The sequence below is a fragment of the Agelaius tricolor genome, unplaced genomic scaffold, assembly GCF_023055355.1.
Source record: "Agelaius tricolor isolate 1412-34295 unplaced genomic scaffold, bAgeTri1.0.p SCAF_1, whole genome shotgun sequence".
Classification (NCBI taxonomy): Eukaryota; Metazoa; Chordata; class Aves; order Passeriformes; family Icteridae; genus Agelaius; species Agelaius tricolor.
The window spans coordinates 5,067,485-5,091,694 of NW_027269261.1; the positions used below are offsets into that span (position 1 = coordinate 5,067,485).

The 24,210-nt window shown below is 59.0% G+C and overlaps 1 protein-coding gene across 2 annotated transcripts; it reads left to right on the forward strand.

The window, feature by feature from the left end:
- Nucleotides 1-11,346: 11,346 nt before the first annotated feature.
- On the forward strand, nt 11,347-19,243 carry NKX2-2 (NK2 homeobox 2). Of its 2 annotated transcripts, none has more exons than XM_071455212.1 (3): nt 11,347-11,670; nt 17,220-18,012; nt 18,381-19,243. In XM_071455212.1, the coding sequence occupies exons 2-3, from the start codon at nt 17,757-17,759 to the stop codon at nt 18,947-18,949; spliced, it is 825 nt and encodes a 274-aa protein (XP_071311313.1). In that variant the 5' UTR covers nt 11,347-11,670; nt 17,220-17,756; the 3' UTR covers nt 18,950-19,243. The 2 variants fall into 2 exon arrangements, with proteins under 2 accessions (XP_071311313.1, XP_071311232.1); XM_071455131.1 differs by having other exon boundaries at nt 11,347-11,575.
- Nucleotides 19,244-24,210: the final 4,967 nt, after the last annotated feature.

The window sequence follows — 24,210 nt, forward strand, 5'->3', positions numbered from 1 at the left end:
GCCCGTCTGCAGCCCCCAGCCCCATCCAGCTGCATCCCAAATGTGCGGCTTTGCCCCCCAGATGGGCAGAGCTGGGCTCTTCCCTGCCAAATCCCTGTGGCTGGAACAGGCTGAGGAGAAAGGGCCTTTTCCGAGAGTGGCTGAATGCATCGGGCATGGTTCCTCTCCAGGGCCTCGTGCCTGCCCAAAGGGGAGATAAAAGGTCCTTGTCCTCCCCAAATCAGCTGCCTGGCGGGAACAGGGGGATTAAAAATGCCTCAAAATATCCTGGAGCAGCCAGAGCCGGGCCAGGAGGGCCTTTCTGGGAAATCACTGCATGGTTTGGGATGGAGGGGAGCCTAAAGCTCATCTGGTTCCACCCCCCTGCCGTGGGCAGGGACACCTTCCACTGTCCCAGCTGACTCCAGCATGGCCTTGGACACTCCCAGGGATCCAGGGGCAGCCACAGCTCCTCTGGGTACCCTGTGCCAGGGCCTCACTAGACCCACAGTAAAAATCCCTTCTGATATCTTATCTAAATTGGCCGCATTTCGTTTTAAACCAAGATGAGTTCTATACTGTACAAAAAAAGCCTGAATCCAGCTCACTTGGAAGCACTAAAGTGCCCAAATCCAGCCCATTTGGAAGCACAAAAAGTGCCCAAATCCAGCCCATTTGGAAGCACTGAAAGTGCCCAAATCCAGCCCATTTTGAGGGATGCAGGGATCCAGGCACGAGGCGGGCAGGGGGGCGGGCCAAGGACCATCCCCTGCCTCCACCGGGTGACCCTTCCCTGGGCTGGGAACATTTCGGGGACGTTTCGGGGCTGTTTGGGCTGAATTCCCCCTTTTGCCGGGCGCCGGGGCGAGATGCGGGCAGCGGCCACACGGTGTCAGCGCAGATCGCGACATCGCGGCCCCGTCCCCAGCCCAGCCCTCACCCGGACACGCCGAGGGGGACACGGGGGTCCCTTCCCGCTCCACCTGCGCTGGGGACCCCGAGGGGACAGCGCTGTCGCCTGGGTGGGGTGGCAGCAGGGCTGAGCCACGCTGTCCCCTCTGTGTCACAGCGGACGGGGCCGACGGGTCCCAAGCCGGTGACAGATGAGCTGTGCCAGCATCCCCGCTGTGGTGTGGTGATCCCAGAGCCCCCTCGCCCCTTTTCCTGCACGTTTCCTTCCAGTCATTCCAGTCTCCTTGGCGCTCCTTGTCCCACCCATCCTCCCCTGCCACGTTCCCGGAGCATTTCCAGCCCCGGCCTCCTCTCCTTGAGGCAAAATTTCTCTCTGTCATGGAATGCCAGAAGGGTTTGGGTTGGAAAGGAACTTAAAGCTCATCTCATCCCAGCCCCCTGCCATGGGCAGGGACAATGCCACCATCCCAGGCTGCTCCAAGCCTCATCCAACATTTTCCTTCAACGGGGTTTTTTAGTGGCACTGAGAAATTGCCCAGCTCCACCCCTCTCGAAACAGGGCGTGCTCCAGGTCCCTCCTTCCCTGCACACCGGAATTCCCGAAAATCCATCGGTGCAGGCGCTGGCACAAGGCAAGGGGCAGCAGAGCCCCGAGCTTTGCCCTGAGGAGCAGCACACGCCAGGTGGGAATGTTCCATGAGCTTTGGGTGGGGAAAAAAAACCCTCCAAAATTCCTCTGCTCTGCACTGCAGCTGTTTTGGGAACCTGGTATTGACCAAAACTCTGTTTTCCTGCCCATACTTCCTCAGCCTGGGAATTGATGGCACTTAAGGAACGAGGCCAGGCTCCCTCATCCATTCCCTGCCCTGTCCCTGCCCTGGAGAATTCCAGGATGGAACTCCGCCGGCACGGAGGGGGCTGTACCGGGGGGAATCCTCGGAGCAGAGAAACAACTCTGCTTCAACACCACCAGGTATTTGGGTTGGGAAGTTCTCCCCGCAGGAAAATCCAGTGGGATTTTCCCCCTGGGGCAGAGGCGGTGAATCGCTGCAGAGGGAGGGGAAACTTCTTCTCCCACCTTTGGGATTCTCCTCTCTCTGCCTCCAGGGGATTTTCCATGTGCTGACAGGGCAGGGAACAGGAGGGAGATCTGCTCCAGATCGCGAGCAAACCGCAGCCCAGATCCCCTCAAAAAAGCCCTCTCTGAGCCCAAACCCTCAGGGCCCCACGGACACAACCCCGGGACGAGCGCTCGGTTTTGGGGGGCGAGGGTGGAACCCGCTGGAACGACACCCGGACAATCTGCCAGGCACTGAGCCGGAGACAGGAGTGATATGGGGACATTTTGAAGGGTTCTGCGGTGTGACAGGGCACGGGAGCAGCCCGGTGAGACCCCGGGAACAAACCCAGGCTCTCCCAGAGACCAGGGGAGGCGTGAAACGCTCAGGAATTGCCAGCAGCACCACGGCAGGTCCCATGCTGCGGGTTCCTGGTTTGTGGCGCCCTTCGGAGCCCTCCATTCCCCGTCCCCAACATTCCAGGGAGTGTGTCCCGGCCGGTGCCAGAGGGATGCGGCTGGAGAGCCGCGCAGGAACGCGGCTGCCAACATTAAATTCTGCTCCAGCTCTCAGCGTCACCTTCAATTTCTCTCTAAGCCGCCGTGTTTATTTAACCGAATCTGCCTCCCGTCACTCGGAGCAGCAGCACTCAACCTTTAAACAGCCCAAGAGCCACTTCAGCCCGCGGCGGATGCCGAGAGCTCCCGAGCCAGGCAGGCACAAAGGAGCCGCCGCTTTGTGCCGTGGGCGCCGCCAGCCCCGCTCCATTCATCCCGCCCGAGCTGGAGCTCATCCCGAGCTTTCCAGCCGGAGCTCATCCCGAGTTTTCCAGCCGTCCTTCACTGGGGAAAGCTCCCGCGCCGCCCGTGAGTGACCCACGGCAGCTTCTGGGCATGGTGTGCCACCACACACCCGCGGGCAGCTCTTCCCGTCACCATTCCATCCCCAAATCCACTTCCCGATGGGTTGTTTGGGAGCATCGTCGCCGTGCATCAGCCTCCAAAGCAAAACACCTTTTCCCAAGGCTCTCCAAGCACCCAGAACTTCCCAGCCTCCCGAGGAGTCCAAGGGACACCTTGGGCTTGTCCCCAGTGGGAGCCCCAGCTCCCAGCAGCTCCCCAATCCCACTGGAACCTCCCTCTCTGTGCCACAGGGGCCAAATCCAGAGGGATCTCAGTCTTCGGCTCCTACAGAGGCCCCAAGAGCTGGGAAGCCTCCCCAGGCACTTCCCAAAGCTTTGGGCTCTGGGATCAGCCCTTCCCTTGGCAGAGACTGAGGAGGGGACGGGGAAACCGAGCTGTGACAAATCCATCTCCACACTTGTCACCCTGGGAATGAGCCCAGCTTCCCACACCCATTCCCGGGAGTTTCGTGCTGGCTCCGGGTTCACCACGAGGCGTTCAGGAACGCCAACGCAATTTGTAGGGAGGAAAAACCTTGGCTGGCTCCGCTGTTTACACTCGTCGAGCATAATGAAAATGTTAAAACGCCGAGTCACTTGACACCTGCCACCCCGGTAATGCACTCGCTTCACTTTTTTTCTTTTTTTTTTTTTTTCCTTTTTTTTTTCCTTTTTTTTTTCCCCTTAGGAGAGTTGGTGAATCTATTTCAAGCTCTTCAATTGCCTGAAGTTGAGGAGGACTCGCTGCATATTCAGCGAGCCGCCGCCAGTGCTGACACGTCTCACGTCCTCTGCCGCGTTAAGTCTTTTCATTTATTCTCTCACAGACAGCCCCCGTGCTGAATAAAATTATCCCGGGTGTCCTTCAGGAAAACAATGCAGGGCTTTTGGAGCGAGTGCGGGAAGTTCAAGGCGAATATGCCAGGTGGCCAGCACGTGAAGAACAAGTCATTGAACCTGTCTCACGGAGCTGTCATCTCCTCCCCGGGCTCGCCTGGCTGCAGACAGGCTCCCGCCGCGGTGAGTGATGAGCAGCCCCGCCGCCCCCGCCATGCCGCTCCCGACCCTGCTGCTCACCTGCGCGACACCTCCCTGGGCGGGCAGGGGGCGCCGAGGGCTGCGGCCCCCGAACTGTGGGGGTCTCGGGGCCAAACTGGGGCGGCCGTGGCTCAGGAGCGGCTCCGAGCCCTGGAACCACAGGGGAGGCAAGGCGAGCATGCGGCCGCTGAGGGCGAGGGAGGAGATGCCTCTGCTGGGGTTTCTCAGGGGGTTTTTGGGGGTTATTCTTTTATCAATAACGATCTTCCTCCTGTTTGCTGGTTCAGGGAGAGGCAGGAGGGCAGAGGACGAGCACTGCATCCCACAGGGTGCCCCTCTGGGGATAAAACGCCGCCTGGGCATCCCTGGTCTCGGATCAACTCTAAACCCGAGGAAAACCGAGATTCCACATCCACAGACTTCCCCTTCCACTCCACCAGCTCCATTCTGCTGGGAGCTGGAGAAACGAGAACCAAAGAGAGCCTGACTTCAGAAACCCCAACCCCTTTTCCTGCTTTCCCAAACTCCCCCTTTCCCAGAGAGCCTCTGCTCTCCCCGCTGGAGCCACGTGTTTTCCACAGCTCCCGAGCCCCGGGGTGCTCCCAGTTATTGAAGGTGGCCGAACCTCTGCCTTTTGTGCAAACCCGAGCCCGAGCAGCCCGGGAGAAAGTTGATCTCGGTGTTAATTTGGATTAGGGATGCACACACGCAGCAGAATAAAGCTGGGGCTGCGGGCTCCTCTCCCTGTGTAATTTGTTCTCCATTGTCAGCGTCGTTGTTGATCCCGAAATTACAGAGCCCGAGGAGTTATTCAACACGAGATGTTGGACATGAAAAGGGAGAGAGGCTCGGGAAATGACCGCGAGGAGAACATTTAAATCAACCCTGAGATTACAGAGGCGCAGAGCACAAAAGGGACTCCAAGCTCCTTCGGTTTCCTTCCACCGCCTTTGAGTGTTACCTGAGAAGGGAAAAAATCCCAAATGGGTTCAGCACGGCGAGGAAAAGCCCAGGAATCTCCTGCCTCCCCCACACAGCCCAGTAATTACCCTGGGAGCAGCACAGGTCAGGCATTCAGCACCCAGCTAATCCCCAGCCAGGAGCTGCATCAGCTCACCTGCGTCCCTGCTCCCTGGAAAAGCTTGGAGTGGGGAGGAATTCACGGAGCCATCCCAGAGTGGTTTGGATTGGAGAGGCCTTTAAATCTCACCCAGTGCCATCCCTCGCCATGGGCACCTTCCGCTGCCCCAGGTTCCTCCAAACCCCACCCGACGTGGCCTGGGGCACCCCCAGGGATGGGGCACCCCCTGTGCAGCTCACAGTGCTGGTGGTCCTCTTTCCCCCTCTTTCCCATGCATTTCCCTCCTTGTTCCGGCCTCCCTGCTGCTTTGCTCTGCCTGCACAGCAATTGAAGGCTAATGTAATTCCCAATTTTCCCCCCAAATTTCCAGCAAATCCCTGGGGATGGAGCCAGGTTTGCCAACGCCGCTCCTCTCTCCGCAAAGCCAAGAATCACCCCCTTCACACTCCCAGCCAGGAGTATTTCCAAGGCCCCCAAATTCCTGGAAAATCCCAAATCCAGTCAATTTCTCCTCTGTGTCTTGCTCAAATTGGGGTTTTGTGAGCCCCCAGCCTGACAGGGGGGAGGAAACCAGACCTCGCTGTTGCTGTGAATAATATTTGGTGATAAGGAAATCTTTTGGCTTTACTTCCAATTATCTTTTTTTTTTTTTTCAAACAGCGAGTTTTATCTCAAAAAGAATCAACTTTTCTCCACCTTTGAAGAGCAGAACCCTCCTGATATTCATTACATGACTCAGAACCTTCCCTTTGATGGAAAACTTTGGATTAGAGGCAGCATTCGGCATCCTGATTAGTACGAATGTGACCTACTGCTGCAGGAGTTTGCTCAGTGGAGCCAAGAGGAGGAAACAAACCCTCAATGGGAATTATCCGGCATAAATACTGAATTTATTAAAGGAAAAAAAAAAAAAAAGGAGGTGGAGAAAAAACCAACCAAAATGGGCACATTTTTCCCGTTGGGACTGCAGGATCCCATCCCCATTCACCCCCTTGCCCCAATGGCTTCTCCTGCTTCTCCCAGGGTTTGAGTCCCAGTAATTCAAGTCTGAGTGGGTAAAAAAAACAGGGGAACATCCCTAAAGGTGCCTCCACAGCCCCAAAAGCCCGAGCGCCACTAAGGAGAAGAGCCAGCCCAGGTGTTTTCTAGTTATTGCTGTGGCAGGGCTGTGTGGGGATGAGCAACAACCACCCAAAACCTTGAGCTGAGCACCCTGAGGGAGCAGCACAGACTCCTAGCATTCCCAGGAAAAAGAGCAGGATTTAACAGGAAAACAGCCTCTGTGCAAGTTGGGCTTGGTCCTTTTGTCCCTCAGGCTGCTCTGTGCCCACAAGGAAGCATTCAGGGGTGCTGGAAAAACATTTATCCATAAAAGCCGAGGAGATCAAACACTGTCCCCTGCACACCCCAGCTCCGGAGCCAGCCTAGCTACTGGGACATCCTGGCGGGCAGGAGCAGCGAGGGCTGGGGTTACACATTAGCCAGAGCAGCCCGGGGCCGGCGCTGGTTCCCGGACAGGCGGGGAGAGCAGCGCTGCTGTCCCGGTTAATGTGTAACAGCGGCTCTGCCACGGCTCCCGCACCTTCTGCTCGCCAGCAGCTGCCAGGGCAGGCACCAAACCCGAGCCAGGCAGGGCTGAGGAGCCCCTCAGGGGGAGATGAGGCTGCAGGGGGTGAGGGAGGCGTGGGCAGGGAGGGGTCGGTCCTTGGGATCAGGGGTGAGGGAAAGCTGGGGGGTTTTGCTCCCAGGTCATCCTGAGTGGGCCAAGTCCTGCTCAGAGCCCTCCAGCTCCCTGTGCCTTCCCCAGATGGCTCCCACGAATCCATGTCCCGTTCCCATTCTCTGTGTGCTTCCTTCCTCCTCATCCTCCTCATCCTCCTCATCCTTAGGTTCTCCTTTTCCTGGCTGAATGGCTGTGGCAGGAACTTCCCTCAGGGCTGGGCTCCAGGGCACAGAGACCCCAGGGACAGATTTTGTCCTTCCTCCCACCCCACAAGAGCTGCCCTGTTCCACTGGGATTCCACTTTTCCTATCAGCCATTCCCGCAGAAGTGGAAGAACCTGGGAATGAGCTCCTCCCAGCCCAGCTTTGAAGAGCGCCTGGAGCTCTGCCCTGCTGTCACTTGGGACGTGGCAGGGTTTGCCAGGAATGTCCTTGGGGCACACAGTGCTGTGATCTGCTCCCTCTGGGATCTGCTCTAGCACACAGGGAATTCCTGGGAGGGTCAGCAGCCAATGCTCCCACCAAGATTTTCCATGTGGAAGCCATTAGTGATGGGCAAGTCCCAATGGAAAACGAGCCAAGCAGCACCCTGATCTCCCAGAGTGCCAGAGAATCATGGAATTTCCTGAGCTGGAAGGACCCACCAGCATCATCCGTTCCAGCTCCTGGCCCTGTGCAGACACCCCAATAATCCCACCCTGAGCATCCCTGAGTTGGGTTGGAGCCATGACCATTCCCTGGGGAGCCTGTTCAGTGCCTGACCACCCTCTGGATGAAAAGCCTTTCCCTGATATCCATTCTAAACCTTCCCTGTGGCCCTGTGTCCGATAGGGGGACAAGATATGAATGTGCCCCTTGTTGATGGAGTGACAAAACTATCTTTTCCCTCTTTAAAAAGGAAAAAAGCTTAGAAGTTTCTTTCTTCAATTAGCGAAAAGGACGCCTCATAGGATTTGGGGAACTTCACCTAAAACTTAAGGATAGCCAATTGGACAGAAGCCAAAAAGTCTTGCCTAAGCAATTTACTAGAAAAAGAAGAGAACAAAGAAACCAATGGCTTTCATGAGGTGCTTTACCAGGGGCAAGAACTTCTTGCACCTGGCTCGGCTTTTCTCTGTAAGGAGCTCTGCTATTTTGCCTTTTATCAAAACTTTTATGTCTCTAACATTACCACAGAAGCCATCTTGCTGGTTTTATGCCTTCTAAGGTAGCTGAGAGTGATACAAGGTAGCTTGGGTGTGATATAGATCTCCAAGACCTTATGAGGCCTGGCTTGAGGAGACCAGACACCATGAGAATCCCGCCTGGTGCATTCCCGGGAAGCCACCGGCCGGTGTCGAGGCCACCACTGTGGTGTCCCCTTGGGCACAGCATTCCCAGCCTGGCTGATGATCCTGGCTGCTCCTGGCTGCTGCTCCTGGCTGACAGTGATCCCACCGCGCGTTCCCACCGCTCTGGGGTCCGGGCGGTGGGAGACGGACGCGTGATTGATGGGGCGCCCGCGATACGGCGCGAGCGCTCCTTATCTGCGCCTCGCCGGGGGCTCCACGTCGCTCCCAGGCTTTATGGCATCACTGTCACTTGCCTTGCCTTTCTTTTTTTTTTTTTCTTTTTTTTTTTTCCCACCCTGCTTGGTTTTTCCCACCAGGGAGCCTGTTTCACCTGCAGGATCTGTGGAGTTGGGTGAAGCGTCCCGGGCAAAAGTCACCATCCGTAAGCGTGGGTGGGCACAGGGGAGTCGGAGCAGGTGCGTTCCATGGCAGGGTGCTGGGAGCTAAATCCATCCAGACCAGCTTCCTGAGGGATTCCAAGCCCAACACTGCAGTGGAGAATTCCATCCAAAAGGTTGGGTGTGCATGGCAGGACCAAGGTTGGCTGTGGAGACAGGGGAAGAGGGGAGGAGAAAGCCAGGCAGAGTGGGAATGTCACTGGTGTCACCGGGGCATCCTCCCGCTCCCTCTGCTTCCCCAGGAGCATGGGCCTCCACCTGGGAATGCTGGGAAACCTCCCCTGCTCTGCCAGGCTGGTGAGATGAGGCCAAGGCTACAGTGTCCCCATGGTGTCCCCAAGGCCACAGTGTCCCCATGGTGTCCCACAGAATTGCTGTTGTCACAGGACCCCCTCAGCCCACACATCCTCCCATGGGCAAGCGCTGATGTCCCAGCCTGGGGCTGCTGTGTCCCCACCAGCTCCAGCCAGTACCTCCTCCTGTTCTGTCCCAGGGCAATGCCCAGGAAAAAGCAGAATAATGTGAAATAAAATGAAATTCAATTCTATATTTTACAAAGTGAGAGTGGGTGCTCGCTCCCAACCAAAGCCTGGCTGGATGGGGCAATCCCCATCTCCCTCTGCACAGGTTTCCTCCTTCCCTGCCCTGTTCCAGGTGCCAGGAGCAGGAGCTGGAGCGAGCTGCAGCAGATTGTGCTGTGTGCTCAGCCTGGGGACAGCCCGTGGCCATCTGTCACCCCCAGGTGTGTGCCCAGCCCCACACAGGGACAGGGCTCGGGCTCCTCAAACACAGCAGGGTTGTAAAGAGGGGTGTGGGCTGTGGGGCTGCTCCCCCAGCCCCTCCACCTGCTCCCTGCTCTGGTGGACTGGGCACCTTTCGAATTCCTCCTGCAAACCAGGCTGGAATAAGGAGCTCAGCCCAGGCTTCCCAGCCGTGTCCCAGCGCTGCTCTGCACTTGGGGCACTCTGGATTCCTTCACTTTTGGGAAAGGGCTGTGGATGACAAGTGGGAATGCATCCTTTCAGCCACGGAATTTTTGGGGGTGTTTCACCCCCTCTGGGCATTCCAAGCCCAGAGCTCCAAGGCTGCTCCCAGTCCTGGGACACCAAGAGGCACCAGCAGACTCCGCTGGAGAGGAGCTGGGTGACTGCAAATACTTGGGAATAAGCACCCTGTCATGAGGTGGAGCCCATCCCAACCTCCCCAGACTGGAGTCCAGACCTCCCACCTTCACCCCAGCCCCTCCAGGAGATTCCACACGGGATGTTTGAGGAGCAGAAAGAACTAAATTCCCAAGGCTGAGTGGAGCCCGCTTCACTCTCCAGTGCCTGGGCCTGCTGGTTTGGTTCCAGCAGCTCTGGGGCATGGTGAGATCCACACACCAGGCGCCAAAACACCCCCAAAGTATAAAAATAATGAATAAAAATGGGCTTATCAATTAAATAGGGAGTTCTTATTAATAAAATAGGAACTGGTTTACAGCAGATCCCAGGTTTTACAGCACAGTCTAGGACAGTTGTCCCAAGGAATGCCTGTGGGGGCCCAAATGCAGCTCCTGCTCCCTTGCCTTTTCCTGCACTTTCCCTCCTCCCTGGGTGAGGGGAGACAGGAGCTGGAGCTGCTTTATAACCAAACTTACAGAGTTCCAGTCCCTCTGGGCAGAATTCCCTAGGAATGGAGAGAGACAGTGGCCTGGACATCCAGCCTGAATTTCCTGCTGTGAAAGAGGAGACCCTGCAGATTTATGCAAATGAAGATTCTTTATGCAAATGAATATGTCTGCAAATCACTGCCCTTTGATTGGTATTTTTATGTGGGTGACATAAAATTACAGAATTATTTTCTCCCCCAGTTTCACTCCCTCGCTCAGCAATCCAGGCACTTTATCCAAACAAAACAAGCTTGGCAAAGTTATTAATTGCCTGGAATGAGATCTCTATTGATCGGTGTGGGGATCAATCACTTTATCTGCGGGCAGCTCTGCTGGAGCTGCCTGTGACCCGGGGGTTTCACTGAGCCACACCTGACCCGGGACTTTCACACAGGACTCCAAGGTCTTTCCAGGAACGGGCCAGGTGCTGGGCAGGATCCGGGGCAGGTGGGATGGAGAAGGGGCTCTGTCGCCTTCCCACTGCCCCCAGCAGCCAGAGGTGTTCGCATGTCACCCACAAAGCCTTTGGAAGGGCCGTGGGATGCCCAGGAAGCCCTCGCGGCCGGCTGGGAGCTCTCCATCCCCTCTGGAATCCCAGCGGGATCGTACCTTTGGCAGGAGCCTCCTGCGACCGGGGGCGGCTGGGAAGCGGCCGCGGCACCAGGCTCGGGATGTTCGGAAAACGCTCTGGGGCACGTGGGGTGTTTTTTTGGGGGTTGTCCCGGAGCTGGGCTCCGTGAGCCTCGACTCAAGATGTTCCAGCACTCCATGACCGCTCCTCACCCTCCAGGGAAGTCGGGCAGCACCACCCTCGGTCGACAACTCCATCGCCTTCTTTCCGAATAATAATAATAATAATAATAATAATAATAATAATAATAATAATAATAATAATAATAATAATAATAATAATAATGTTAAAACCCAAAAAGAGCCCCAGAAAGGCGGGCAGGGGAGGGGGCAGCGGCCGGAGGCGGCCGCGGCAGCGCGGCTCGGATCTCCCGCACACCGGCGCTATCAGCGGCCGGATCAGGAGCGTATCTAATGTAAACGAGCCCCGGCACATCAATACCGTGCCACATCAATACCGTGCCACATCTGGCTGTTTGGCTGCGCGGCGCCCCGGCTACCGAGCCATCCGCGCTCGGCCAGCGGGACCGGCCCGGGCGGGGGGCGGGGGGGGCCGCAGCCAGCGGCTCCTCTGGGGAAGGGGGGGCCGGGGGGAGGGCTCTGCCCCCCGGGGGGAGAGAGGGGCCGGCTCAGCCTTAAAAGAGCCACCCAGGAACCGGCGTGTTTGTGCTTCTTCCCAATTTATGGCCGCGGAGCATATGGCCGGTGTTCCGCCCGGCGGCAGCCGCCGGGGACGGCAGCGAGCGGCGCGGGGGATGTGAGGCCGGAGGGACGAGGAGCGGCCCCGGCACACGGCGGAGACAATGCGGGAGGCGGGGGGCCGCCGCCGGAGCCCCCCTTCCTAGGGACCCCCCGCCTCGGGACCCCCGGCCAGGTGAGCCCCGGCAGGCGGCGGGGGGACGCTCCTCTGTCCCAGGTGGCTCCCCGGGGACAGCGGGGGGACACCAACGCCGAGGGACCCCCGCGCAGGTGAGTGCCGGGGGCGGCGAGGGGCTCCCCCCGCGCGGGGACCCGCCCAGGTGAGCCCCGGCAGGGAGCGGGGGGACCCTGGGCTGGAGCGCCGGGGGCAGAGGGGACGCAGGGGTCGCCGGGGGCGGCAGCAGCAGGTGGGAAGGCTCTTTGGGGGGCAGGTAAGAGCCGGGGCCGAGAGCCGAGGGGGCGCGGCCCCGGCCCCGACGGCGCGGCTGCGACACGGCCACGGCCACGGCCACGGGCGGCAGCGGGGCCGGGGCAGCGCCGGGAAGGGGAGCCCGGGGCTCTGCCCCCTGCCCCGGCCGTGGGACACTTCTCAGCCGCGACGGCAGAGTCCGCCAGAGGACCGGGAATGACCGGGACTGGCCCCGGCCCCGGCGGCGCCCCCTCCTCCTTCCCCCCTGCCCTGCCCTGCCCGCGCCACGCGTGAGCCCCCGGCTCGGGCAAGGCTTTCGGGGCCGAGCCCACGCGGGTGGGCCCATCCCCACGCAGCCCTGGTCCCCCCCAGGCCGGTGCGGGCTCCGGGGCTCCCCGCAGCCCCACTCGGGACCCGCAGCCGGCGGTGACCCGGGCGCGGAGCCCTGCGCGGAGCGCGGAGCGAATTCTGATAAGGGAGCGAACCCCGCCGCGCTGCCGGCGCCCCGGGGCCAGCGGGCCGGCATCGCCAGGCCCGGCAGGAAAAAAAATCATTTCTGACAAAGCTTAATCTCGTTGGGACACGTTTAATCATTAGAGACGGGGACGGGCAGAGCCGGGGGGCTCCGGGGGGGGGCACCCCCGTTTGTCCGGCGAATAAACCGGTTTGGAATAGGCTGGGAAGGGAAAGGGAGCCCCGGGCCAGGCTTACAGCTCCCCCCGGCACAGGGAGGGGAATTAAATAAGACAAAATGTGGGTCGGGGGGCTGCGGGCTCCCGGCTTTGTGCCCGTACCCCACTGCCTCCATCACTATGGGCAATAATTTCCAAAATCTCATTAAAGTGCATTTATCAAAGCCCTAACATGTGCCCTCAGGCTCTGCCATAACCCCGCCGGCCCCCGGGGAGCAGGGGGGGGTTCGAGGGGGGGGAAAATCCCAATTTCTATGACAATTCGCCACCTCGGGAGCTTGGCTGCGGGGCAGATCCGCATCTACAGATTTATAAGGAATATCGGTGAATTGGAAGGATTTCTCCGCCTTTGAAGCTTCGGGGGGAAGGAGATAGAGCAATCGTGAGAATAGGGAAGCTCATTTAGATTCCTATGTCCTGGAGAAGAATTAATTGTCTGCTGGAGAAAAGCAGGCCGGCGCCGGGATTTTGGGGGGCGGTGGGGGCTTTCCCTGGAGCTTCCATAGGGAATGCTGCTGCTGACTCCCTTCCTGCGTGCGGGGCGATCTTCCCCCTTTTTTTCCTCCCCTTTTTTTTTTTTTCCTCCCTTTTCTTTCCCCCGAAACATCCTTAACGCCTTTGCTAATGCCATTTTTTCCAGCCAGGAAACGAGCCGGGAATTTCAGCCCGCAGAAACTCCGTTACAATTAAGTTCCTGTAAGCGCCGGAGGATTCGGGAGGCTCCGGTTCCCCTTGATTTTAGGAAATACGATTTTTGAATATTTTTTTTTTTTTAATGGCGCTCTCTCTCTCTCCCTGACCGGGCTGCCGGTGTGCGAGGCAATCCCGTGGCGTGGGCTCCGTGCCCACGGCCTGGCGTGGCCAATCCCCTCCGAGCCGGAGCCGCTGCCGAGCAGCAGCAGCAGCAGAATTTCCTCTCCAGGGCTGGAAAATGCGATTCAAAGCCCTCCGTGCGAGGGATGTTATTTCGCTGCGATGGTTTTACTCTGATTTTTTTAATTTTGGTTTTATATTTTTACGGCCGGGGAGAGCTGTCCCCTTTCGTGTGGCGGCTCTTCTTCCCTCCTCCACACTTTAAAACAAAGAGGGTGTTACTTACAGGGATGCTCCCGAGGTGAAGCTCCTCACGACAATTATCAGGACACGGGCTGCTCTTCCCTTTCCCCATTCATTCCAAGTGGATCTCATTCTAGGAGATAAAATCAACCTGTCCCTTAACAAAGGCTTTGTGTGGGCTCCGCTAATCCGGGCCGAGCGGCAAGGTGCAGCCCCGCTCCGTTTGTTTATTTGCGGGCTGGAGGGAAGGGAAAACAATGTCTCGCATCTTTGGCTCCATCAAACAATAAATTGATCCACTTGTCGGCCGCTCCCGGAGCCGCGGAGCGGGAGCGGGAATGGAGACGGGCTCGGTGCGGGTAGGGAGGGGAGGGAGAGCGGCAGGCTCCTGCCCAACACCCTTTCCTACATTTCTCCCTCTGCCATGTGCCATCACACTCGGGGGTACCACACCGTGCTCTCCGCGCTGCGTGCGCGGGATCCCGCTCGGCGGAGAAGGGAACGGAGCTGCGGCTCCTCCGGCTCAGAGCAGAGGGGGAACCGCGGCGCCGTGCGGGGACCCTCGGGCCGCGGCCGGGAGGAGAAAGGCGAGGACACCGCTTAAAATCGTCCCCGCGGGCCGCCCGTGGCGTGGCGAGAGCTCGCCAGCATTGGCGGCGCCCGGGCCCACGCGTGACTGCGGGCAGCAGCTCGGGAGGCCTCATTCCCCCTCCTTCCCGCAGGAACTGTCCCTTTCCGATTCTGGAAAATAGAAAAATCAGCCTTAACCCCGCGGGCGAGGGAGCCACCCGTGAATCGGTCCCCGTGGGCAGAGCCCCTTGTCCCCGAGGGCCGCTCGGCCCCGGGGGCTGGGGCAGGAGGGCACCGGCGCCCTCGGCCTTGTCACCGCCTGCCCCGGCGCTGGAGCATCCCCGCCACGCGTGGGACCGGCCCTGGGGCGCGGGGGGCTCGGGGCGGGGGCAAGGTGCGGTGCCGGCTCTGTCGCGACAGTCGCGGCGCTGCCGTCGGGTTTTGGCTCCACGCAGCGCGACCCCAGTGCAGGGCAGTGTCCCGGCCTCGCGACCCCTCCTGACGTCATGGGCTCCGCGCTGCTCTGACGTCACACCCTCCGCCGGTGACGTCACGGTGTCCCCGCGGTGCGCAGCGCGTTCGGGAAGGGGGCCGCGACCCCCGGGGCTGTGTCCGGCCTCCTCCCGCGGGGCCCCCAGGGCTCTGCGGGACGCTCTGCCCCGGCCGTACGGGTGTGGGAGTGTTTATCGTCATCACCATCATCACCATCACCATCATCACCATCATCATCATTATTATTTTTATTATTATTATTAAGCTGACAGCCCCGCGGCGCCCGGCCCACGTTGGCTGCCCCGGGGATGCTCTGCCCTTCCCTCCCCGGGCTTGGCTTCTGTCGGGGTTCTCCATCCCGCCACTATCGCGATTATCGCCGCTCTCCCCTCTCTCTTTTCTCCCCTCGGGGGAGTTAAACCCCACCCGGGCCGGGGTGAATCCATCGGTAACTCCGAGATTCAGTGGGAATTGGCGCTGTCGGAGCGGGGCAGAGGAGCGGGCGGGGGCCGGCCCGAAGGGGTTCCCTCGATATCGAGGAGGACTCCGCAATGGATGAAGAGATAGCCATTGAGTGCGGTTGAATACCATGACAACTAGGAACAACCTCAGATTTATTCCCAACAGTTAGGGCGCGCTGAAAGAGGGCGTCAATCACGTATTATTTCGCCACTGAAATAAATGCAAAAACTGCGCCGAGACAAAGGGTTCCAACAGGAGCCGGACATTTGTCTACATTGCGGACATTGTCCCCAGCTTAGCCGTCGGGTTGTATTTGTGTTTGCGCGGGGCCGACCACCCAGGATGCGCGCTGGGGCTCGCTTAAAAAAAAAAAAAAAAAAAAAAAAAAAAGGGAAAAAAAATCCCTGGGCATTGTCAGCCACATCACATACTTTATGGGAGGCAGGCTGGGGGCTGGGGCAGGAAAAGTGGGGGGAGCGGAGAGGGAGAGGATGGGAAGGTGCGAATCCATTGATGGGCGCGGAGGAGGAAGCCCGAGGCGGCGTCTGCCCGGCGGCGTTGCGGCTCCTTCCCCCCCGGAAGGGAAACTCGGGCAACTTTTCCTGTCCAGAAATGAGGGGAGTGGGGAGAGCCCCTTCCCAGATTGTCCAAACCTCGTGTCCCGCATCGCCCTGCACATCTCCATGGCCCCCGCGCTCCCGGGCGGGGCTCGGGAAAGGCAAAGGGATGGAAAACAAGCGAGAGGGAAAAAGAGTGGGAAAAGGAAAGAGAGGAAGGAAGGAAGGAAGGAAGGAAGGAAGGAAGGAAGGAAGGAAGGAAGGAAGGAAGGAAGGAAGGAAGGAAGGAAGGAAGGAAGGAAGGAAGGAAGGAAGGAAGGAAGGAAGGAAGGAAGGAAGGAAGGAAGGAAGGAAGGAAGGAAGGAAGGAAGGAAGGAAGGAAGGAAGGAAGGAGAAAGGGAAAACGATAACGATCCTGGCCCTGCCCCGTGGAGGAGTGCCTCCTCGGCAGGTGCAGAGAACAGGACGAAGGAAGAAAGGCAATGAAAATAAAAGTTGGTGGCAGACAGAGAGAAGTAGGAGCGGTCTGTGCATCCCGCGCCGGGCAGGGCGAGCCCCCGGAGCCGCTCCGAGCCGCTGCGGGCTCCGCGGGGCCGGAGCCGAGCGCTGCTGTGTGCGAGCATGGTGACACCTGGGGTGCCGGCCTTCCCTTGGGAAGGACCCCCTTCTTTGCCCCTCTCCCTCCTTCCCCAAGTCCTGAAAAAGAAAGAAAGAAAGGAAAAAGAAAGATGGAAAAGAAAAAAAAAAAATCCAGTGGTGTATGAGTCCATCAGGCTGCAGCCCATCGAATGATCCCAACGGGCTGGATTCATTCCCCTGGAAGAAGGTGGCAAAATCAATGAGACCTCTTCAAATAAGCACACACTCCCCCCCTCCCCAATAATCACCTCCCGGATCTCGTCGGGTCGCGCCTGACGATCGCGTTTTGCCAGTTCGCTTAATTTCGGAGCAAACTAGAATCAATTACTCGCTGTTTAATTTCCAGCGCTCATCCCTAAGCCCCAACCAAAATATTGACCTAGGCGGGTTAGATAAGTTGGGCTCTTGCCATCTGAGCCGCTTCGGTCCCGAGCGGGGCCGGCAGCGCGGGGCGCGCAGCCTGAGCGGCTGTGGGAACAGCAAATTATTATTATTATTGTGATTATTATTATTTTTTTTTAATCGGAGGAAAACACGGGTGGAAAACACACTTTGGAGCGTCCGGAGCGCCGGGGCTGGTGCGGAGCTCTTTGTATGTAAATAGTGCCCTTAAAAAGAGCTGGGAAGTCGCCCCCTCCCTCCCTCCCTCTCTCTCCCTCCCTCCCTCCCTCTCTCCTTCCTTCCCTCGCCCCCTCCCTCCCTCCCTCCCTCCCCCCCGGCGCCGCCGCCCGCCCCCCCCGCGCCGAGGACCCTCCCCGCGCCGGTAATTAACTGACACGTTATACCACTCATCACCAATGGTGGAAGCTCGGAGCTCGCCCAAAACCCGCAATTTCACATCTGCAAACACTGTCTTCATCCACTTGACTTCCAAGACCCGCCCACACGTGGCCAACCTTTCCTGGGTTTAATGTAGGTTTTTTTTCTCCCTCCTCTCGGCAGGTTCATGTGTGGGGACCAGCCTTATATGGACTCCTCGCTCCAGCAATGGCTCGGGATTTTCCAGCGGCAGGCGCGGGTTCGGCGCGGCTGAACAAGATCCAGAAGTGATCTTTTTTTTTTTTTACTTTTTTTTTTTTTTTTTGGCTTCTCTTCCCCCCCCCCCCCCTTTTTTTTTTTTTTCTTTTTTTTTTTTTTTTTTTTTTCTTTTCCCCTGGAGTTACAAACTATTCCCGAAACCAGCTGCTGCTGCCGCCCTCGGAATTTTCCCCCGTGGCTGAACAACCACCACCGCGCAGAGACCCGTCGCTGCGGCCGCTTCTCCCGCACAACCCCCGCCGCTTATTTTTCTATAAATCCATATTATTATTCTATTTTTTTCCCCCCCATTTCTCCACGCGTGCCGTGGCCCCCCCCCGGTCCCTCCCCGTGTCCCTGCGCAGTGTCGCTGTCGCCGCTCGGCGTGTGCGTGCCCAGCCGTGACCCGGCGGCTCGGCCAAGCCGCGGCTCCAACTTTCCCAGGCGGAATTTGGCCGGAACATGTCTCTGACCAACACAAAGACGGGCTTCTCGGTGAAGGACATTTTGGACCTCCCCGACACCAACGATGAGGACGGCTCGGCGGAGGGCGGCGAGGAGGAGAGCGAGGCGCCCGAGCCGCCCAGGAAAGCGGGAGTTTTGGGACAAACCCCCTTGGACACTGTTCCGACGCTGCCTTTGAAGAGTCCTTTCTATGATAACAGCGATAATCCCTACACGCGCTGGCTGGCGAGCGCCGAGGGCATCCAGTACTCCCGTGAGTGCCGGGGGGACGGGGCAGCCGAGATTGGGGGGCGCTGGGGGAGGGACGCGGCTCGAGGGGGGCACTTGCGGCTCGTCCCGGCCGGGAGCGGGGGAGCCGTGGATGGATGGACGGATGGACGGATGGATGGGTGGGAGGGTGGGTGGATGGATGGATGGATGGATGGATGGACGGACGGACGGACGGGTGGATGGATGGATGGATGGATGGATGGATGGATGGATGGATGGATGGGGGGGTTGCCTCTCTCCACGGCCGGCCTCCATCCCGCCAGGGCCGGGCGGCGGAAGGGATGCGGGGCGCGGCGGAGGGGCGCTCCCCGGCCCGTCGCCCTCCGCTGACCGGGCACGGCTTGTCCGCAGTGCACGGGCTGGCGGCCGGCGGCGGCGGCGGCGGCCAGGACCCCTCGGCCAAGTCCCCGGAGCCGTCGGCAGACGAGTCGCCCGACAACGAGAAGGAAGCGGTGGGCGGCGGGGACGCGGGCAAGAAGAGGAAGAGGAGGGTGCTCTTCTCCAAGGCGCAGACCTACGAGCTGGAGCGGCGGTTCCGGCAGCAGCGGTACCTGTCGGCGCCCGAGCGGGAGCACCTGGCCAGCCTGATCCGCCTCACCCCCACGCAGGTGAAGATCTGGTTCCAGAACCACCGCTACAAGATGAAGCGGGCGCGGGCCGAGAAAGGTATGGAAGTGACTCCTCTCCCCTCGCCGCGGCGGGTGGCCGTGCCGGTGCTAGTCAGGGACGGCAAGCCCTGCCACACGCTCAAAGCCCAGGACTTGGCAGCCGCGACGTTCCAGGCGGGCATCCCGTTCTCGGCGTACAGCGCGCAGTCCCTGCAGCAGCACATGCAGTACAACGCGCAGTACAGCGCGGCCGGCAGCCCCCAGTACCCCACAGCGCACCACTTGGTACAGGCGCAGCAATGGACTTGGTGAGGGCCCCGCGCACACGCCCCCGAGAGCGGAGGAAAACACAGAATTAACAGGCACAAACCGAGAGAGAGAGAGAGAGAGAGAAAACAAAAAAAAAAAAAGGAGACAGACTGATGCTCCGAAAATTAAAAAAGAAAAAAACTGCGGGGGAAGGAATGGCGAGGGAAACGCTATTATTATTATTATTATTATTGCTATTATTATTATTATTGCTATTATTATTATTATTATGGGTTCTTTCCCTCTGCCGTTTCTTTTCCCCTCCATTTTTTTGGGGGGGTTCTGTTTCATTTCGGGGGGAGGCGGGGGGTAAGGGAAGGGAGGTGTTTTTTGTGCGTCATTGTTTACAGAAATTTTTTGCGCCATTCAGAGTGGTCCTGTCTACCTACAAATAAAATAAAAGAGGAAAAAAAGGGGAGGGGGGGGGAGATCGTCAGAATTACAAAAAAAAAAAAAAAAAAGGAAAAAAAAATAAAGAATAAAATCCCCCCCGCTGCTCCTGTGATTTTGTGAGGAACGGGGGTGCGGCCGCCGCGCGGGGCACCCCAAAAGGGGAGCTCGGGCGCTGCCCTTGGAGCGCAGTTTGCGGCCCCGACAGCTGCTGCCGGGGGTGTTTTTGCACCTTGTCGCGGTCGTTGTCGCTGCCGTGAGCCGCGGCCGGGGCGCTCCGTTCGCTCTCTCCCATTTGGGGCTCGCCTTAACCATTCCCGAGCGGAGGAAAAAGCCCCGCGGACGCTGAAACCCTCTCGGCCCGGAGAGCGGCCCCCTGGGCACCCCCGCCCCGCCCCGGCCTCCCCGCATATTTAATACGAATTTTATTAATTTTTTTTGAAAGCTGCTTTTCGAGGGAAAATAGTAGAGAAGGAGCCGATAACAACGACGGGAAGTCGCGGCCTCGGCGGCATCCCCCGAGCCAGCCCTGCCTGGGCCCGGCCGGGGTGACACGGCCGAGCGGGACCCCACGCTCAACCCTCCACCCCCTGAGCTTCTTTTTTCGGGCAAAACCGGCTTTTTTTGTCTTTTTTCTTTTTTTTTCTTTTTTTTTTTTTTTTTTTTGGTGGGGCCAGTCGGTTTCATCCGCCGGCGAAAAACGCTGAGCGGGGAGAATTCATATTTTCCTGTTTTCTGTCTGTGAGTGCGCTGTTCTGCTCCTCGGTGCTGCTGAGATTTGGGTTCTGGCGTCGCCCCGATGCCCCCTCCCCGGGCTGGAGGGAGAGCCAAACTTCGGGGTCAGCCCTCGGGGATGCGCCGGCGGCCCAGGCAGGGCAGGGGAAAGGGTTAACACCGGAAGAACCCCCCCAAAAACTCGGAGGAGGAGGGAGAAGAGACAAGGGGGAGGCGAGGCGGGGCTGGGCGGCTCTGCCGGGCTGTAACGGGGACCGGGACCGAGCCCGGCCGGGGCGGGTTGCGGCAGAGCTGCGGCTCCTCGCCCGCCCCTGCGGCTTTCAGGCTGCTAAAGATGCTTCAAAAAACGAAAACAAATCCAAACAGGCTTTTGTCAGGAGCCGTGGGGCCGGTGCAGAGCCCGCCCCGTCCCGCGGGGCTGAGCCCGGCCAGGACGGGGCAGTTCAATGCCAAAGGGACGAGCGGTACCGGCCCCGCAGCATCCCAATCCCGCACAATCCCAATCCCGCAAAATCCCGGCTCTCCAACATCCCGGCCCCGCCGCCCCAGCACATCCTGCAGCCTCCGATGGGGTTTTTTTATCATTTTCTTACATTTTTCCTCCGCTCTTTTCCCATCCCTACTCCTATCCCCAAAGCACCGAGGCTCCGCGCAGCGGCGGAGCAGCCGCGGCCGTTCCGCGGGGCAGCCAAGCCCTGGGGAGCTCCGCTGCTGTCCCACACCCGAGGGGGACACGGCGATGAGAGCCGGTTTTCCCTTCTCCAAACCCGGCGTGCGAGCCAGGAGCGGACAGACAGAAAGCTGTCACTTTTTCCTCCTTACTTATTTTTTTTAATTAAAAAAAAATTATCAATTTTCCCCCCGTTTTTCTTTGTTTTTTGGTTTGGGTGGTTTTGTTGTGGTTGGTGGGTTTTTTTTTTGGTTGGTTTTTTTTTTTTTTCCCCTCATTCCCCTCGGGCTGTGCCGAGTCTATCAAACCAGTTGTGTGGCCCTAACCTCCGTGGCCTTATATCTGCCGTGCTGCCGGGCCAGTCTATCTTTGCACAATATACAGTAGACTTCAGAGAGCAGCACAATGGGGGAGGCAGGGAGGTGAGCATGTTAGAGGCGTGCATATTAACGAGCCGCAGCCAAGGAAGCCAAAGGAGCCGGCGAAAAACCGGGAGAGACGGTGCGGGAGGAGCGGGGGGGGCGGGGGGACGCCCTCCCTGCGCCTCGCCTGCCTCGGCCTTGGCTGTTTTCTGTTTTTTGGGGCTCGGCATTGATGCGGAGCGCGGAGTCAGGGAGCGGTGTCCTCCGCGTTTTGTTCGGGCTGTCACTCGCGCTCATTGTTCGGCATGTTCTACATGTTGTATCCCATATGGCCAGCTGGGCCGGGGACCCCTCACAAAACCCAAATTGTGCCCAGCTTTCAAACCCAGCATTGTTGTCTGTGAAAGGCAGGCGAATTAAAAATTCGTGCTATATCTATTCTGGAAAAAAAAAAAAAAAAAAAAAAGAGAGAGAGAGAGAGAGAAAAAAAAAGGAAAAATAAAAAGAAAAAAAAAAAGAGGGGGCGCAAGGAAAAAGAATCCCGCTCTCTCTGCTCTCTCTTTGAAGGCCAACAGAGACTCTCCTCTTCTCTGACAAGTTTCTCTCTCATTTCACAGGAAATTCCCCCCCCCGCCCCCCTCCCCACCGAAAGCCCCGAGCGCGTCCCCTCGCAGGAGCCCGCGGAGCCGCGCTGCGCGGCCGCGGAGGCCGGGGCAGAACAAGGCGGCATTGAGGGCGGGCTGGGCTGCAGCTGCCGCCTCCCTGCGCGGCCCGGCCGTACCGCCAGCCCGGCTGGCACGTCCCGCTGCCTCCCGGAGAAATGGCCCTTTCTTGTCCGCGCTCCTGGTTGTGCAAGGCGGGCCGGCTGAGGGAGGAAGGGAGGGAGGAGGAGAGGGAGAGGGAGGGATAGAAATTAAAAAGTAAAAAAATAAAAGAATAGGGGGAATGAGTTGTTTCATTTTAAAAAGAAGGAAGAGAAAAGAGGGGAAGAAAGTAACGAAAATGGGAAAATGAATGAAGGAAGAATGAAGAAATTTTAAAAGGAAAAACGATTAATAGAAAAAAAAAGTAAAAAGGGGGAGAATAGAAAAATAAAAGGGAAGAGCGGAAAAAATAACGAAAAATAAAAGAAAATAAAAAGAAGAAGAGAAAAGAGGAAAAAGAAAAAGATAACAAAACAAAATAAGAAAAAGCGAAGGAAGAAAAATTAATCTGAGAAAGCAGAAAAAGAAAAATAACGGAAGGGAAGGAAAACAGGGGAGAAAAGAGAAAAAGAGCGGGGAGAAGCCCCCAGCCCGGGCATCCTTCGCGCTCGGGGCGGGACGCGCTGCGCTGCGCGGGATCCTCGCGGTGCCCGGAGCTGCCCCGGGCTCGGAGCGGGCCCGCAGAGCTCGGACGAAGCTTCCAGGATGGGGCTCCGGCCCCTCCGGCCCCGCCAGCCCCGCCAGCCCCTCGCGGCCTCCAGGGCGGGGCTGGGTCGCGACACGACCCGCGAGTCGGTATTTGGGGATTTGGAAGCTCGGGCCGAGCTTCAGGCCCCTCTCCATTTCCTTCCCCCCCCCGGTTTTCCCGGTTTTCTCCCCGTGGAGCCCGGCGGTGGCTTCCCCCCGTCCCCTATTGACTGTAGGGCTTAGGCGGCAGCGCTGTGGGTTTTTCGGGGCTGCTCGAGGAGCCGCTCGAGGGGAAGCTAAGCCAATATTTACCGACCGCCAGGGCAATTCTCGGCGGGGTTCATTAAGGAGCCGGGGGGGCTCGAAGGGCCGGGGGGCGGCGCTGGGGCGGCGGGGAGAGCCGCGACCCCGGGCCGCGTTCGGGGAGATTTGCGGCGGCTCCCCCGCGGATGACACCCTCCCAAAGCTCCCCGAGAAGCGCCCCTGGAGGGGTCCCTTGCTCTGAACGAGGGGCTGCGCTCGGTTTATTTGCCGAGCCCAGGCAGCGGCCGCGGGGAGGCAGCAGAGCCCCGCGGAGCCCGGCGCTGGACGGGGCGGAGGCTGCGCTGCCCCTCCGCGCCCCCGGGCGCGGCAGAGCCGGGCACCCCGAGGCTCCGTGTCCCTGTCCCCAGCGACACCCCCGTCCCCGGGCCGGGATGGCCGCGCGGCGGCGCTGCTGGATAAGGGACGCGCCGTCGGGGCCGCCCCCCGGGACCCCGAGGGGAGGGGACCCTCGCAGCCGCCCGGTGACACCGAGAGGAGGGACGGGACGCTGGAGGGGTGGGACAGGCCCCCCCGGCCTGCAGGAGGAGCGGCCTGAACCCTAAACCGGGGGCGTCGCTTTGAAATGCAGCGCGGAGTTCGGGGAGTGATGAGGTCTGGCCCCTGACCCTCATGGGGGACTGGTGCCATCTCTCAAACTCCCCAGGCCCCAGAACCCCACCTTTGGGGCAAGCAGAGTGTCCCCGAGCCCCAGAACCTCACCTTTGGGGCAAGCAGAGTGTCCCAAGCCCCAGAACCTCACCTTTGGGGTAAGCAGAGTGTCCCAAGCCCCAGAACCTCACCTTCGGGACAAGCAGAGTGTCCCAAGCTCCAGAACTCAACGTTTGGGACAAGCAGAGCGTCCCCAAAGCCCGGGCAGGGTTTGGTGCTCAGCTCTCGCCCTCTCCACGCTGGAAGAACAAACAAACGGATGGTGAGGACGGCGTGGAATTCCAGAGAGCTGGGGAGGATGAGGCAGCACATCCATGGCTTCCTCCCGGCCCTCCCGCCCCACAGGGAGCCACGGGGACGGGGACAGCTCCCTCCCTGCACTGGGGACACTGGGGACACTGGGGACACTGCAGCCTGAACACTCAGAGGGAATCAGGCACCTGGGCACAACAGGTGAGTGCCTCAGGACAGCCCTGTGCTTCTCCCTCTCCAGGTGATGCCTCAATGAATTTTGGGTTTCATTCAGTGCTGGCGAATTGACTGCGTCTTGCACAATGCTGTTAATTAACGGTAATAATTTGTAGAGAATCAGGGAATTTCTCATGAGAGAGACACAGGAGAGACCCCTGTGTTCAGCTCCTCCATGGCCCTTGCAGGCAGCAGCTTCCCTCTATTCCTATTCCTATTCCTATTCCTATTCCTCTCTTTCCCTCTTCCCCGCTTTCCCTTTTTCCTTCTCTCCTG

What these genes read in the sequence shown, in the direction of transcription:
- NKX2-2 (XM_071455212.1), top strand. Translation starts at nt 17,757, where the DNA reads ATGTCTCTGACCAACACAAAGACGGGCTTCTCGGTGAAGGACATTTTG. An exon ending in CGAGGGCATCCAGTACTCCC is followed by an intron (nt 18,013 to 18,380) that starts GTGAGTGCCGGG and finishes GCTTGTCCGCAG; the next exon opens with TGCACGGGCTGGCGGCCGGC.